At 35.6% G+C, this 14,433-nt stretch overlaps 1 protein-coding gene across 4 annotated transcripts in view; it reads left to right on the forward strand.

The window, feature by feature from the left end:
* The window catches only part of PGAP1 (post-GPI attachment to proteins 1), a 42,800-nt gene that overhangs the window by 4,367 nt on the left and 24,000 nt on the right, over positions 1-14,433 (forward strand). For all 4 annotated transcript variants that reach the window (XM_014954401.1, XM_014954400.1, XM_014954399.1 and 1 more), the window contains exons 2-13: positions 198-351; positions 3,781-3,956; positions 4,602-4,773; positions 5,845-6,005; positions 7,606-7,658; positions 7,834-7,900; positions 9,344-9,449; positions 10,629-10,684; positions 10,766-10,849; positions 12,593-12,642; positions 14,065-14,116; positions 14,334-14,411. In XM_014954401.1, coding sequence (XP_014809887.1) covers positions 198-351; positions 3,781-3,956; positions 4,602-4,773; positions 5,845-6,005; positions 7,606-7,658; positions 7,834-7,900; positions 9,344-9,449; positions 10,629-10,684; positions 10,766-10,849; positions 12,593-12,642; positions 14,065-14,116; positions 14,334-14,411 — 1,209 coding nt within the window. The remainder of the gene's footprint in view (positions 1-197; positions 352-3,780; positions 3,957-4,601; positions 4,774-5,844; positions 6,006-7,605; positions 7,659-7,833; positions 7,901-9,343; positions 9,450-10,628; positions 10,685-10,765; positions 10,850-12,592; positions 12,643-14,064; positions 14,117-14,333; positions 14,412-14,433) is intronic.

Raw genomic sequence — 14,433 nt, forward strand, 5'->3', positions numbered from 1 at the left:
ACAAAATACCTGATATTTTATTTTTAATAATTTTTTTAAAGCAAACCCCAGTTTTTAATTCTGTATTCTTTAGACTGTAATTTAAAACAATACGTAAAACATAAGCCACGTCATTGCAATTACTGAATAGCTGCTATATTTTATTGTTTGCAACAATATAGACAAAGTAATTGGTTTCTTTTTAACTTTTGCAACAGAAAATAAAATTACCGAAGAAAACAGCCAGAAGATACCCAGTATATGAGCTCTATCTTTATGGGGAAGGGAACTATGCTGAAGAAAACAAAAATCTCCTCTTGACAGGAATTCCAGTTCTCTTTCTTCCCGGGAATGCTGGCAGTTACAAACAAGGTAAGCATTTGGCTAAGTTACAGGTATGTTACAAAGAGCTCTCCTATTTATGCGTTACTTAATGGCAAGAAGTTTTCTGTTTGAAATAATATCAAGAGAAGTCATAATCATTGATCATAATATGGTATAGATATCCTTGTTAGTCCATGGTTAATTTCAAGCAGGCAGAGGACTTCATTTTTGTTCGAAATCAGTTGGTCTATAGTATGTGTCTTGGAGTAACACTTTGATTTTTGATAGCCAGAAACAATACCATTTATTCTGTCCTCGGGCAGCTCTGCACCCTTGCTGTGTTTTTGATCGTAAACATCTCATTGGTTTTGATTTGAACGAGGGTGAGTGTAGTTATGCCAAATAAAACCAGACCTGAATTTGATTAGAGGAAAGTGAACAAGCTACCATATGTGATGTTAAGTAAATATGTGCTATAGAAATAAGCATAGTCTCGTGGCTTGCCTGTAGCTTCATTGTTTCCCACCTCTTTATGTGGTGGTTTTTCCTTAGCATCATCTTCTCAATGTGCATATAGCCTGCTTTTGTTTTCCGTGTTATTCCCTCTGACGCTTCTAGGCTCCACATGAAAAGAAGTAACAGTTTTAAAGTATTTTTCATTGTAAATACCAAAGTTAGTGCTTTGATGAAGTATTGTGTTTGTTTATTCCAGTTTCCAGTATTTTTTGCAGGCTGGGTTTCTCAGACCGTTATTTTTGTTTTCTAAAATGTGCTTTGAAACAGTTAGTAACTCACTAATGATGTTAGTCAAATTGATGTGTATGTATGGGGAAAAACACCACAGTCTAAACCCCGGTGTCTTAACTGTGATCGTTTTTCCTTGTATTTGCACTGAACTTGATTAAATTATCTGCTTTTAGAGAACTCTTACGAAGTTTTTTCTTTGAGAACATACCTGCTTAGCTTATAAAAAAATCAAGTATTTTCCCAACTTGTATGTTCAGAAAACTTATACAGACTTGCAGGCACAACAGTGTCCAAAGAAGGTAACAAACCTAATGATTATGAGAGATGCCATATGGACTTTTCTAATTGTGCATAAAGTATTGCAAATCTGAATTATGCTGTCTCTAAAAACATGGCAGTACATCGCAATGTAGGAAGTAAAATAATACTTTTGGAGTATCTTAGGAATCAAAAGGAAGTATATGAAGAAAAGCTAGCTGAGCAGAAGTACTATGTATATAATGTGTCCTTTAAGATCAGTAAATATTTAGATATTTGTTATTTGTTTTGAGAAATTGATTTAGGGAAACTGTCAACAAGCTATGTTCATTTTTTAAAATCTCTGTTCAAATAAATTGTTCTGCTTTATTCAGTGGCTCAGAATAGTTTTGGTTTTATGATGGAATTTAGGAAAATTTATATTTCTTTCAGAATTTATTGTGGAATAGCACATTTTATTTCTGATACCTAGATGAGCAGAGAAGGTGTTGGTGTTATTTTCTTACTTGTTTAAAATATATTCATATTTGCTGAGCAATGAAGATGGAGGTGTTGCTGCTGCCTTTGCTGGGTCTGTTATTTTGATGTGTTACGGGCTGCAGGGAGACCCTATTTTGGTCTTTCGGTACTTAAAGGGGGCTTATAAGAAAGATGGGGACAAACTTTTTAGCAGGGCCTGTCGCAATAGGACAAGGAGTAATGGTTTTAAACTAAAAGAGAGCAGGTTTAGACTAGATAGGAGGAAGAAATTTGTTACAATGTGGGTGGTGAAACACTGAAACAGGTTTCTCAGAGAGGTGGTAGGTGCCACATCCCTGGAAACATCCAAGGTCAGGTTGGACAGGGCTCTGAGCCTCCTGATCTAGTTGAAGATGTCCCTGCTCATTGAAGGGGGGTTGGACTAGATGAACTTTAAAGACCCCTTCCAACCCAAACTATTCTATGGTTCTATGACTTTTGAAACATCTTAATTCATCATCCTTCATGGCCACTAAAATAAAGCCTGAATTTTGTATGTTTTTCAAAGGTTCAACTAAAAGGTGATAATCTGGTTTAGTTGTTGGGAATAACCTGAGATTGGGAGAGTTGAGATCCTGAGTTTTATTTAGGAATCTGTCACATGCTTGCCCTGTGATCTTTGGCAATATTCTTGTTCCTTTTACCATGACTTTCAAGGTATAAAGTTGTGACAATGTATTTGATCTTTTAATTACTTTTAAAATAATTTCAAAGGTTTTCTTATTGCTATTACTTTTAGATAGAAATGGTGAAATGATAGCTACAAATTAGCTCTATAAATTTCATCATGCTGGGTGTTTGAACATAGGATGTATTTCATAAATATTACTGTTTCATTTAATTAACTTTGCTGAAATTTGTTTGATACGTAACTTTCTATAGCAGACTTTTCTGAAGGAGGATTCTGTAGGCTGCAGATCTCTACAACCGTTGCACTGTAGAAGAATCTTCCTTCTGTGTGCTGGGTTTGGGCACCCCTTTCTGGCGATCATTAGTTCCTTTGCAAAAGTATATACTTGTTTTTGGGACTCTCTCTTTTATTTCCTTCTGTCCCCATCATGCTTTTTTATTTGCAGCCGTTACTGTTCCCATCCTGCCATGTCTCCATGGAAACTCAGGGACAATTCTGCACTCAGAAGGCTGTATTAAATAGCAGCTGGAGTTAGATGGAGAAGAGTGGTCAGAAGCAAGGCCTTGTAAACAGAACATTTCATTCCTCAAGATTTTAGGTGGAAAAGTGTCCTTTGGGGTTTGTCTTTCCAATCCCCCATACATATCTTCGTGATATTTGGGAATGTTTTCCTGGAGTTGGTGGTCTTCAAAGGAATTTTGGGAAAGCTTAGCAGTAGCAATGAAGCTAGAGTTGAAGTCAAAACTTTGTCCTGGTGGCAGTAAGGAGGTGCAAATGAGATGAGAAGAGCAGCCCTCAGGTGGAGGATCGTAATCCTTGATCATTATTTTGCCATAAAATATCTCTGTAGTCAGCAGTAGGCTAAGTCACATGGTTAACTGCCATAAGCATAGTGTACAGCTCTTGGTAACCCCATCCAAACTTTCCTTTCATCTCATCAGGTTTGTTCTTTTCCAGATTCTTCTGTAAGTTCTTGTTAAGATATGTTTGCTAATATTTTTTTACCAGAGGGATTCTTATACAAGTAGGAAATAATGATTTCTTTTCTCATTTTACAGTTCAGTTCTGACACTGACTGATACTTTTGCCCTGATGGTTTATATCTGCAAATCTGTTTTTGTAAAACGACTGTGATGGTATATTAGGAAGAGATTATTTGCTCTTGGATGTCTTTTTCATCCTTTTTTTTACTTCTATAAATGACTTGAAAATGGATTTAAGATAACATTTGTTTCCTAATAGATTATATGTCTTTCTCTACTAATGATGGTGCTAGGCAGTGACTATTAGACTGTTCTAATTAATATGGTTTCTTTTCCTAGTACGTTCCCTTGGCTCCATTGCACTTAGAAAAGCAGAAGATGTTGATTTCAAGTATCATTTTAATTTCTTCAGTGTCAACTTTAATGAGGAGCTGGTTGCATTGTATGGTGGTAGCCTGCAACGGCAGACCAAGTTTGTGCATGAATGCATAAAAGTAATTCTTAAGTTGTACAAGGTAAGTGGTGGTGTATGCTGAATAATGTACTTGCATTTTGGAATGGGATTCTGGGCTGCCTTTTCTGCTGGAAAACTGAAGAATGATGAGTAAGGGAGGGAGACTTTATAATGTGTGTGTAATTGAATATGATGATGGTGCAATAGAGAACTGTGTTGCTCTTTAATAGATTTTCAATGCCTGTGAGAATCCCAGAGCCATAGTGTTAGATCCTATAATTGTGTTTCTAAGTAAATACTTCCGTGCACAATGTATGCCTTTTTTGTAGTAGAGATGTAAACTTTCCCTAGCTTATTAAAATACTAGTATAGCATCACTTTATGTCCAGTTCTCTCTAGGAAAGCTCTTTGATAGCCTAAGAGTCTCAGAAATTAAAATAAGCCAAAGTTTCTTATGCTTCCACGGGATATATAATATTTCCTTTTGAGCTGCAAACTTCACATTAAACACATTTTTTTGAGATAGCGACTAAATTTATATTCATTTTGTAAACTTGTGAAGTTGATACTAGTTATTATTATACTTGAGAAGACAGAAGTTAATTTTGGGGGAAAAATGTATAACTGATAACCATAGTTCAATGTCAGATCTGTTTTTGCAAATCTATTTTTGATGTGTCTAATTATTGTTTGCTCTTTGCTTAAGGATCGAGAATTTGCTCCAACTAGTGTTGCAATAGTAGGTCATTCCATGGGTGGTCTTGTTGCAAGAGCATTGCTTACTCTGAAGAATTTTAAGCCTGAACTTATAAATCTCCTCATTACACAAGCCACACCTCATGTTGCACCTGTAATGCCTTTAGACAAATATCTTACGGGTAAGTATTGCAGGTTATCTCATTACATTCTATTTCTTTATTGATCCTCTCAAGCACTGATGGGTGAGATTCTTGCAAATCAACAGCAGAATGTGTTGTTTTGTTGTTTGCTGTAATTATTCTATTCCGTTGTTACTCAGGTGGTTGTGTAAGGGCACTAGGATACTGAGAAAAAATAAGTGTCATAACATGAGTTATGTGGACTTGAGCTTGTGGGCAGGGCCTGGAACTCTCAATAATTCTCAATAATTTGTAATTTTAGTAAGTTGCAGAGCGTATTACTAAATTTGTAAGTGCTCCAGCAAATGACATTTTTTTTTTCTTTCTTGTTTATAAAACTTGACCTCTGTAGTGGCTTTCTTTATCAAATACATTGCCTAAATAGCGTTGTCAAATTTAATGTTTGTCACGCACAAAAGTTTGGGGGAGGGTGTGGGAGAATATTAAGTGTAGATATAATATTTTATGTAATATATTTGCACAAAACATAGGTCATATTTTCTGCTCACCTAAATAACTGTTGCATAAAAAATGAAGTATAATCATTATGCTTGTACTATAGACTTCTTGAAAAGCTAGATTTGACTAAACTATACTGATGAAATATATGCTCAGTGATAATGTGTTGTTGCATGTAGATATTGAGGGAATTGATGAAGGAAAGGGAATAGACATTTATTTTCATTATTCTCTGTGGCACCCAAGAGGAATGGATTATCTTTAGCTGCTGAATTTGATTTATTGTGCTTGTATTAATTCTCTCTCCTTCAATTGATTGCAATGCAATACTTCTTCCTTGCTGACTGTTTCTGTCTGTCCTTAAAATAAATCCGTGGTTTGCTACTCAAACAATATATGTGCTTAGCTGATACAGAAGATGTAAGTTTATCTGTGTTTCCCAGCTGCTACTTTCTTGAGATTAAAACAATAATTTTCCTTCCTTATATAAATCAAAGCGTGAATGCCTCTAGGGGGGGCTTACAGAAACTTTCAGTTAAATATTTCTATAGCTTTGTTGTATATCAAGTAGACTTATGGGGAAACTGTGATTGATTTTAATATATTTTATAGATTTTTATACAGCTGTAAACAGTCATTGGATTCTAAAGGCCCAAGATTTAAGAAATTTAACTACTCTTTCTGTGGCGGGAGGATTCAGAGATTACCAAGTTCGTTCAGGACTGGCTTTTCTACCAAGATTGAGTCAACATGACAGTGCCTTATCTGTTGTGGTAAAAAAGCAAACTATTTTTTTGGTTTTGCATGGAGCTATGTTAGATAGTTGTTTATGTAGTGCATGTATCGGTGTCTAATTGTAGTCTGTATGTGCAGCATAGTATAACTACATATGAAAATGCTACGTGTGAAAACACCAAGTAGATAGTGTATGGTTTTAAAACCACAAATAGCTGATGTTGTCTAAATGAGTGTCCACTGGAAGAGGATGTGTTGGGGTGGATTTTAATCTTTTACTGCTTGGTACTGTTTCTTCTCGCCACCTTCTTGCAGCTTTTTAGTTTCAGAACTCAGGTTTTATTTTCCGCTGTTTTTACAAGAGATGTGTATATGGCGACTGACAGATGTGCAGCATAGGGATAGACTGCTGGTTTGATTATAAAAAGACAACTTTGGCTTCAAGCCTTCTTTTTGTATTTACTGTTTTTCAAAGAAATTGGGAATAGAAAGGATCTACTGGATTATCAAGTCCAGTCTTCTGCTCTTGCAGACATTTGTCTCCTTCCAAAACTAATCAAGCAACATCATGGAAGCAGTTAGATTTGTCTTTCCATCCCCCTGCCATCAACCTGTTCCCAATGTGGAAGAAGCTGGAAAACACTCCTCAGTAGGAAGAAAATTTGTAATTTCCAACTTCTGTTCACCGCCCAAGTCAGCTTTTAAATGCCTTTTGACATCAACTTGAAGCGTTATCTGAAGTAGTTGTTATTCCCGTGGTGTTTACCTCCCTGACCATTGCACAGAAAGCTGTCTATAAATAGTCTCAGCTCTGATGCTGCTAGGCTAAGAGGATTAACTCTGTGTTCCCTTTGTCCTAGTAACCATTCTCTGCATCTGCTCTACTTTCATTGCTCTTGAGTGTTGGTGACCAGAATTTTGCATGAGATCTCATGTGTAGTGGTACCAGTTCTTTCGTGTGGCTTTCTATTTTTTTTTTTTGGTTTGGAGGTTTTGTTTTGGGGGCTGTTTTGTTGTTGTTGTTTGGTTTGTTTTTTTTTCTTCCTGGCTGTAATGTATCAATAGTTCATAGCTTACTTGATTCAAGTTATACAGCTAGGTGATGAGCTCCATTTATGGGACGTATTTTTGATATTATTAGTCCCTAAAATGCAATACACTTATATAGATTAATAGCTTCAGACTGTCCAGTTCTTCCTGCATGGTCTTCTGATGCTCCTTTCTGTTGAGGGTGCCCTTGCTTTTTCAGCAGCAGCTTTGCTGGCATGCTGCTTTTCTTGTGTGCCAGGATCACTTATTAAAATAGTAAGATTATTCATAAAAGCAGTCTTTGAAGAAATTTTGGTAAGTTTTCTCCATACTATTATTTGCCCTTTCACCATTAGACTCTGCTGTCTAACATAGAAAGCTTAGTCATTTTGTTTCACAAGTCCTGTTTCACAAGTTCTTCAGCACTTGTAAGATTTTTGACTGAGGAAGTCATTCTGTTGTATCTTAGTCCCTTCAATTCTTAACATAAACATTGCTCTTTTTAATAATTGCGCAAATATGTTTAAATAAGGAAAGGGGAAATGCTTACTTAGAATTTTAAAATGTTGAACTTTAACAAAATCTTAACTTTTTTCCTTTCCCAAACAGAGCTCTGCTGTGCCTAGAGCTTGGGCCTCAACAGACCATCTCTCCATAGTGTGGTAAGCTAATGAACAAAGGTTAATTGACTGACCATACACCCGTCTGTTCCCTACTGTTATCACTTAATATAATAATTTTACTTCAGCACAATATTATTACAGTGTCTCTTCTGACCGCTTTTATTCCCCTAGATATTTCCTTTCTAGATTTAATTTTACTTATTCTGCCTTCTAGGTGCAAAGAATTGATTCTGGCTACCATTAGAGCTTTTTTTGATCTCATAGATGAAAATACAAGGCAGGTTTGTATATGTGGTCTCCTGTATATTTCCCCATCACACTTTCTTCTTCCATCCCAGAATGCTAGATCAGGACAAATGTCATCCTATTAAACAGAAAACTCCTTTTTGATTACTGTAAGTCATGCTGAGAAAATTGTGGCTGTTTTGTACCAGTGACTGAAAAATTCTGTAGCTTTGTGTTGTTTGACCAACGTGTCAGAAATAATTGGGTGCTAATCCAGTTTTTATGATTGACTGCTTGATGCTTTATATCTGGGGTGTAGACTGAACTTGTCTTTCATAATGCAGCAGGTTTAGTTGACCTTGCACTAGGATAAGCAAATTTCACTAGCTGTGTGGCTTTGAATGTGACCTCTCAATGTGTGTTTGAGTCACTTTCTCTGAGTAGTATACAAAAGGGGAAAACTGATAGTTAACTCAGACATAATACTGCTCGAATTTCACCATGCGTTGTGGTCGCAGTGGTCAGCACCAGCATATGTTTGTGGTGCTCTTTTGCAAATTACACTTACAAAAATAGAATGCAAGTCAAGTATTAGCATATTTGTTTAACTCCAGCTAACATTATTTATTGCTTTTCTAAATAAACATACTGTATCTTACTTTTTGAGAATTGCTGGAGAAATCTCCCATTGTACTCTGTTTTCTTTCTGAAATGTTATGCAACAATAAACATGAATTGGAATCAAGGTCCAAGAGGTTGAAAATATATAAGAGCAGAGCCCCAGACATAGAAGAGGAAGGCTTCCAGGTGTTCTTTTTGAGGCTGTTTGGGACAGAGAGAACTAGAGAAACTTCTCTAGTTTCTTATGTGTACTGACTTTAACGTGTGATTTAGAGAGACAAAAAGGGGGTCCAGTAGTTTTGGAGCGTGCTGGCAGTGTGCTGGAGGGTAAAACTTTTCAGACATCAGTTGTAATGGCCACAATTTTTAAAAGCTGAATTGGACAAAAATTACTCCTGTAAATTTGAGTAAACCAACCAAACAAAAAAAACACATATGAAAGCAAATCTCACTGTAGCTCTACAGTGAATCTTGAAATATTACAAGATGTAGTAAGTTGGTTTTGTGAATTCAGACTACTAAATATAAATGAGAACTTTTCCTAAACTCTTGATGTGTGTTATTTCAGGAAGAATGCATGTGTATCTAGAAAGAAAGTTTAATAGAATGGTTTCCTTTTGTTCAGAGTAAGCAAGCATATAAAACTGTAGTTTTGGCTATGCTTTGTAACGTGTGTAGACTTTTTGTATTACAGTGATTGACTATTGATGGCACGTTATTTGTTCAGATTATTGAATTTAGAATAGAAAGTGTATCATGTCTTCTAACAATCTCTCCTGCCTCTCATCCCAAAAACAGCAGTGCAAGCTTTGGTCATGTGGTGATTGTACATCACACAAATTGGTAAAATAAAATTTGACAATGTGTTCTTTTTTTAGATAACTGAGGATCCAAAGAAAAGAATGGCTGTACTGAATCACCACTTTGTGAGACACCCTGCAAAGATATTTGAGGAAAATCCTGAAGCTTTTACGGAACTCACAGGTGTGCAGCAGGTTTTTTTTTGAACAGGATTCAATGATACACCTTAGTGAGAAGATTAACTATTAAAAAAAACCCAACTTCTGGAATGCATTTTGTCTTTCTTCAGACATTGCTAAAATAATACATGGGTTATAGACGTAAGCTATCAACTTTTATGTGGTTTCAGCACTAAATAGATTAAAAGGGGTAGGAGCAAAAGTCTGTCGCACTTACTATGGCTTAGATTCTGGGGGATGAGCAGGAGTCATATTTATACCAGGGTGTCCAGTAGACAATCTCAGAAACTGACAATAGCAGGATGTCAAAAGTACTAATCTGTGCTTGCATCCCATGCTTGCAAGAGGGATAGTATGGGTATGGTGGAGCCATTGTGTTAGTTTTGTGCTACTTGTCCAAATCCTGAATATTCAGATCAGCTTCACCAGTGAATTCCTTTTTTTCATGATGTGGCAGGGTAAAAAGAGGTTGTGGAACTGATTTATTTGTTTGTTTGCCGTTTTGAAGGTCAGTTTTTAGCAATAGGAAGAAATATGTTTAAATTGGATTTCGTGTTAGCAGCTTCCTGTTTGTGGTGACCTCTTGACACTTAGCTAAATTTGTGTTGAATTTGTTACTCTAGTTGCAGAGGTGAAAGATAATAACTTTTTTGCAAGACAATTTGTATTGTTTGTATCTCTGATCTCTTCATTATTCTGTCTTATTCTTTTTCTCCAGACATATCTTTAAACTAGTACTTTTTTCTTATACATGTTATTTGCTTCATCATTGACTTGCTTCTACACAAGTTTCTGTATTAGTTCTCTTAAAAGGCTGATAGAAACGAAGATCGGGGCTGTTTCTAATGTTGCTTCACCTTTAATCAGACACCTGGCCTGTAATTACATTAGTATCATTCAGTTTCTTATTTGGTTTGTTGCCTTGAGAGCTTTGTTTCAAGATCCATAGGGTTTTTATTTTACAATTACTATGTTGCCATTGGATCCTAGGGTTTTGCTGTTTCCTGTGAAACTGATGATTACTGTTGCGTGTAATTCTAAGCAGTAGCAATCATTATAAAGTTTATGGACATTTACAGATACCAGGTAAAACCGTGGCTATGAGTAAAAAATAAAGATAAGATTTTCGGAGAAAAGGAAATAGTTCTTTTAGTGTGGCTTATAAAAACATATTTATTTTCAGGAGCCTTCATGTGGGTTACAGTCAAAGCCTCAAAATGGACTTACTTATTTTACAATGTAAGTAACATTTTTTTCCTCGTTGTGTTTTTATGGCTTTTGTTTGTTTTTTAACTAATGAGACATCTTTTTTCTTTTAAGGATTCTGATGGAAAATATTTCACATTTCCTCTTGCAAGCCACAGAAAATCATACAGTCATGTTTACTGTGAAAACAGTATGTTGGTGAGAAAATACTTCTTTAATTTCTGGAATTTGTCTATAAAGCTGTATTTTTGCAATTTAGATTTGCTGCAGTTTTAAGACAGTTTAATGAACAGATGAAATTACTGACATTCATTTACATTCACAGTCTAATACATTGCGCTAGATGTACTTCCTGTTTTACCGTGTCACACTTAGTGTTCAAGACCTGAAACCTTCAATGCCACCTGAACCTCAGATGTTTTATTTTTGACTCTGGTTAGTCCCAGATTACTTCCTCTTTTAATTTAGTGCAGTTCTGTATTGACAGTTTTGAATTAAGGAGTTATTTTTAGTGCTGCCAGGATTCAGCCATACTTCTAATTTGGGAGAGCTGTTTATAGGTTTGCTTTCCCATAATAAAATTTAAGTGAGTCTAAAAGGCTACAGAGACCTTCCACTTCACAGTGGAAGTGAATGGAAGCCAGATGAGAAAACAGCACTTTGTCAACTGTCTCCTCTCTTGAGAGGCAATAATGTACATTTCTCGTATTTTTCACTCGACATTCAGCCAAAATGTTTTCAGATTATTTTTTTTTTATATTTTTTGAAAGGAATGAATGTAATCTCTTGACAAACTGAAGATGGATAAATATGCTTTTCAGAATTATGTATTTTAGATTAGTAGCTAGAAAAATGAGATGCTTTTCCATTCCATCCCTGTTACCACTCCTCCCCTTACCAAAGAAGGGATTCATACCACTATTATGACAAAAGATTGCTCAGTGCTTTTCTAATTTTCCTTCCCAGTAGCACCTTCAATATTTACACATTTATTGTGATCTTAGTTGTGTGTTAATAGGGTAACTTTTGCCTTTGCTATATCTTAAAGAGAGGACTAGTACTGCCGGAGGAGGAGGAGGAGGTGCAGAACAATGTCTGAGATACTTGCATCACGGTGCTATTGCTTCAGAACATTTACATGTTTAAGGAGGGGAGCAGTAGAACATTAAAAATCTAAAGCATTCCTCAACTATTTCAGATAGTACCTTGAGATGTTTCTTTCAGCTAGGAAAGATTGAACTTTCATAAAATTGAATTTTACATCATGTATGAAGGCACTTTTTTTTTTTTAAAGAGTAATGATGAAAGTTTGTTTCTTTACCTTGTACTTATTTTTAGTAAATGTATTGATTCATAGCTAGAGAAGGTGGCAAATGGAAGTTATAAAATGATTTGTAGAAAACCCCATTATCATATTTCCCCACTCATATTTCATCTTTCCATCCTTGTAACTGTAATTCCAAGACTATGATATCAGACTTCTAATGGAGGATATCTCTTGCTGTTAACTCAGAAGTTTGACTTCATTGTGAAATGAAGAAAAAAAGTTGGTGGATATATTTCATTATAAATAATTGAGGAAGTCTAAGAGGGACTCTTTGTATCATCACCTTCACTTTTACACTTTAGCATTTGACTTTATTAGTGTTTGGTCACTATAGCAATGGCTGCTGCAGGCACCCTTAATAGAAAAGAAGTGAGAAGAAGAAGGAAGTTTGTTCCTCTTCTTAGTAAGTTAATTGCACCAAGGTTCTGCTATCAGAGGATTTTTAGAAGAGTTGCTGAGATCTCGTGTACTGGAACAGTTTGCATATAGAAATTTTGGAGAAGATTATCAGCTTTAACTCCTACATTGTTTGGAGTAAAGAATTGCTATTTTTAATATATTTATAAATAAATCACACATAGGTAATGCACTATTTTATGGTATTGATTTCACAGGACACAAGTAGCTGGATTTATGGCTGTATCAACAGTAATTCATCAATGTGGTAAGTATAAACAGTTCCTGTTCTTTATTCAAATGGATCTTGTGATGAGACAGCATTTGAATTTAAAGCATATGAAATACCCTTCTCCTTAGGAAGGAAGAGATTAGGAAGAAAAGTAAAATTCTTACTGTGAATAATTCATGCTTTCTGTATTGCCAAGAAAACAGAAAAGAATAGTTTTTCTCAAAACTACAGCATGATTACAGAATAAAATAGGGAACCTTTTTCTTCTCTAAGCTATATTTCTGACCTTCATATCAATGATGAGTTGCTCCTGTTGCCGTCTTGTGGACACCACATGCTGTGCAGGATTCCTAAATTGTGTGTAGCTTCTCTTTAAAATCCTATCACAGAAGACATCAAATGTCACTTGAAGTCTTCAGAAAAGTAGATTGAAACATCTATTTTTTTCTTATTCCAAAATTGCTATTGTCATATGAAAAACATTGAGAAGAGTGAGTCTTGAGTCTTGAGAAGAGTGATTATTTGCATCAAGTCATTACAGCCATTACAAAATGAATTTAAAACACTGGCTTGGCTTACATTTGTTAACTAAGCTCAAATGAAATTCAATCTACCCTTCAGGTTAGGGAAAGCTTCCAGGTGGAATTGGTTTAGCATAGTATTTATCTGTTCAGGGATCTGTGCTGGGGTGTGCAGCCACAGAGTCTTGTCTCCAGCTGATGTCAGAGTCTTGTCACCAGCCAGGTGTCATAATTACTTTTTCCTGATCCAAGGAGAAATTACCTGTTACTTCTTTATGTAACCTTTGATCAGCATCAAATGCAGCTTAACTTAGTTCAGGAGTGCTACCTAAAACCTCATCTAATAATAGTGGTTTTGCTGTGGACTGTGTCCTGATGTCATGTAACATTATTTGGAGAAACAGAAGTATCCTAGTATTCTAAAAATCAAAACTTAAATTGACTGAATGAATGTGTTACAGTTCAGTGTGTTGACTTAATACACAGCATTTTAGAACTGCTGTTAGCTCTGCAGCAGCTAACAAAATTTTTGTTTTAGATGTTCCCATAGGAAAAATTGGTACTTTTGATGTTTAAAAGATGCTAATACAACTGTGTGCAAATTCAATGCCAGTGCTGTTTTAGCTCATGAAGAATTTTCATTATGTGTCTGAAGTTGCCTGGCTAATAACTGCTGAATGTTTTGTGTATACAGAGTTAGAGCTTTGCTTAACTTGTTTTGGCAAAAACAAGATTTGCAGTATCTGAAATGATTAAATTATTATAGTTTGATAAATTACTATGGTAGCTAACTGCAGTAGACCCAAATTTGTTCTCAATTTAAAATAATGTGAATCCATATATATATAGAGAAAAGCTGGCTGCGTTAATCCACTGTCATAATATAGTGCCTGCATAATGAATATGCTCATCCTTTAATGTGCATGAATTTTTACAGCCTGGAAGCTATTGACTTATCCTGGAAAGCTGAGTTACTTCCAACTACCAAGGTAAGTATTATACACAATTTGTAAGTGGGAGAGGTGCTTTGTGGGGGAGTTGCATGTCATGGGAGAGGGATCTAGTCTGTTTACAGTATTGGAACATGCAGTTGTATTCCAGAGGAAGGGGGACAAGAGGTGGATGTCTGGGAACTGGCTAGGGGGAGGCTAAGGGGTATATTCAGTAATGGCTTTGTCTCTTTCTCTTTGTCTCTTTCTTTTTCAGGTTGTAATACTGAAACTTCAGGACTACCCTTCTTTGTCGCACATTGTCATTCAGGCACCACCCACAGTTTACAATAAGGTAAAAAAAAAAAAAAAGAAAA

The sequence above is a fragment of the Calidris pugnax genome, unplaced genomic scaffold (genome assembly GCF_001431845.1).
Source record: "Calidris pugnax isolate Ruff unplaced genomic scaffold, ASM143184v1 scaffold103, whole genome shotgun sequence".
Lineage (NCBI taxonomy): Eukaryota > Metazoa > Chordata > Aves > Charadriiformes > Scolopacidae > Calidris > Calidris pugnax.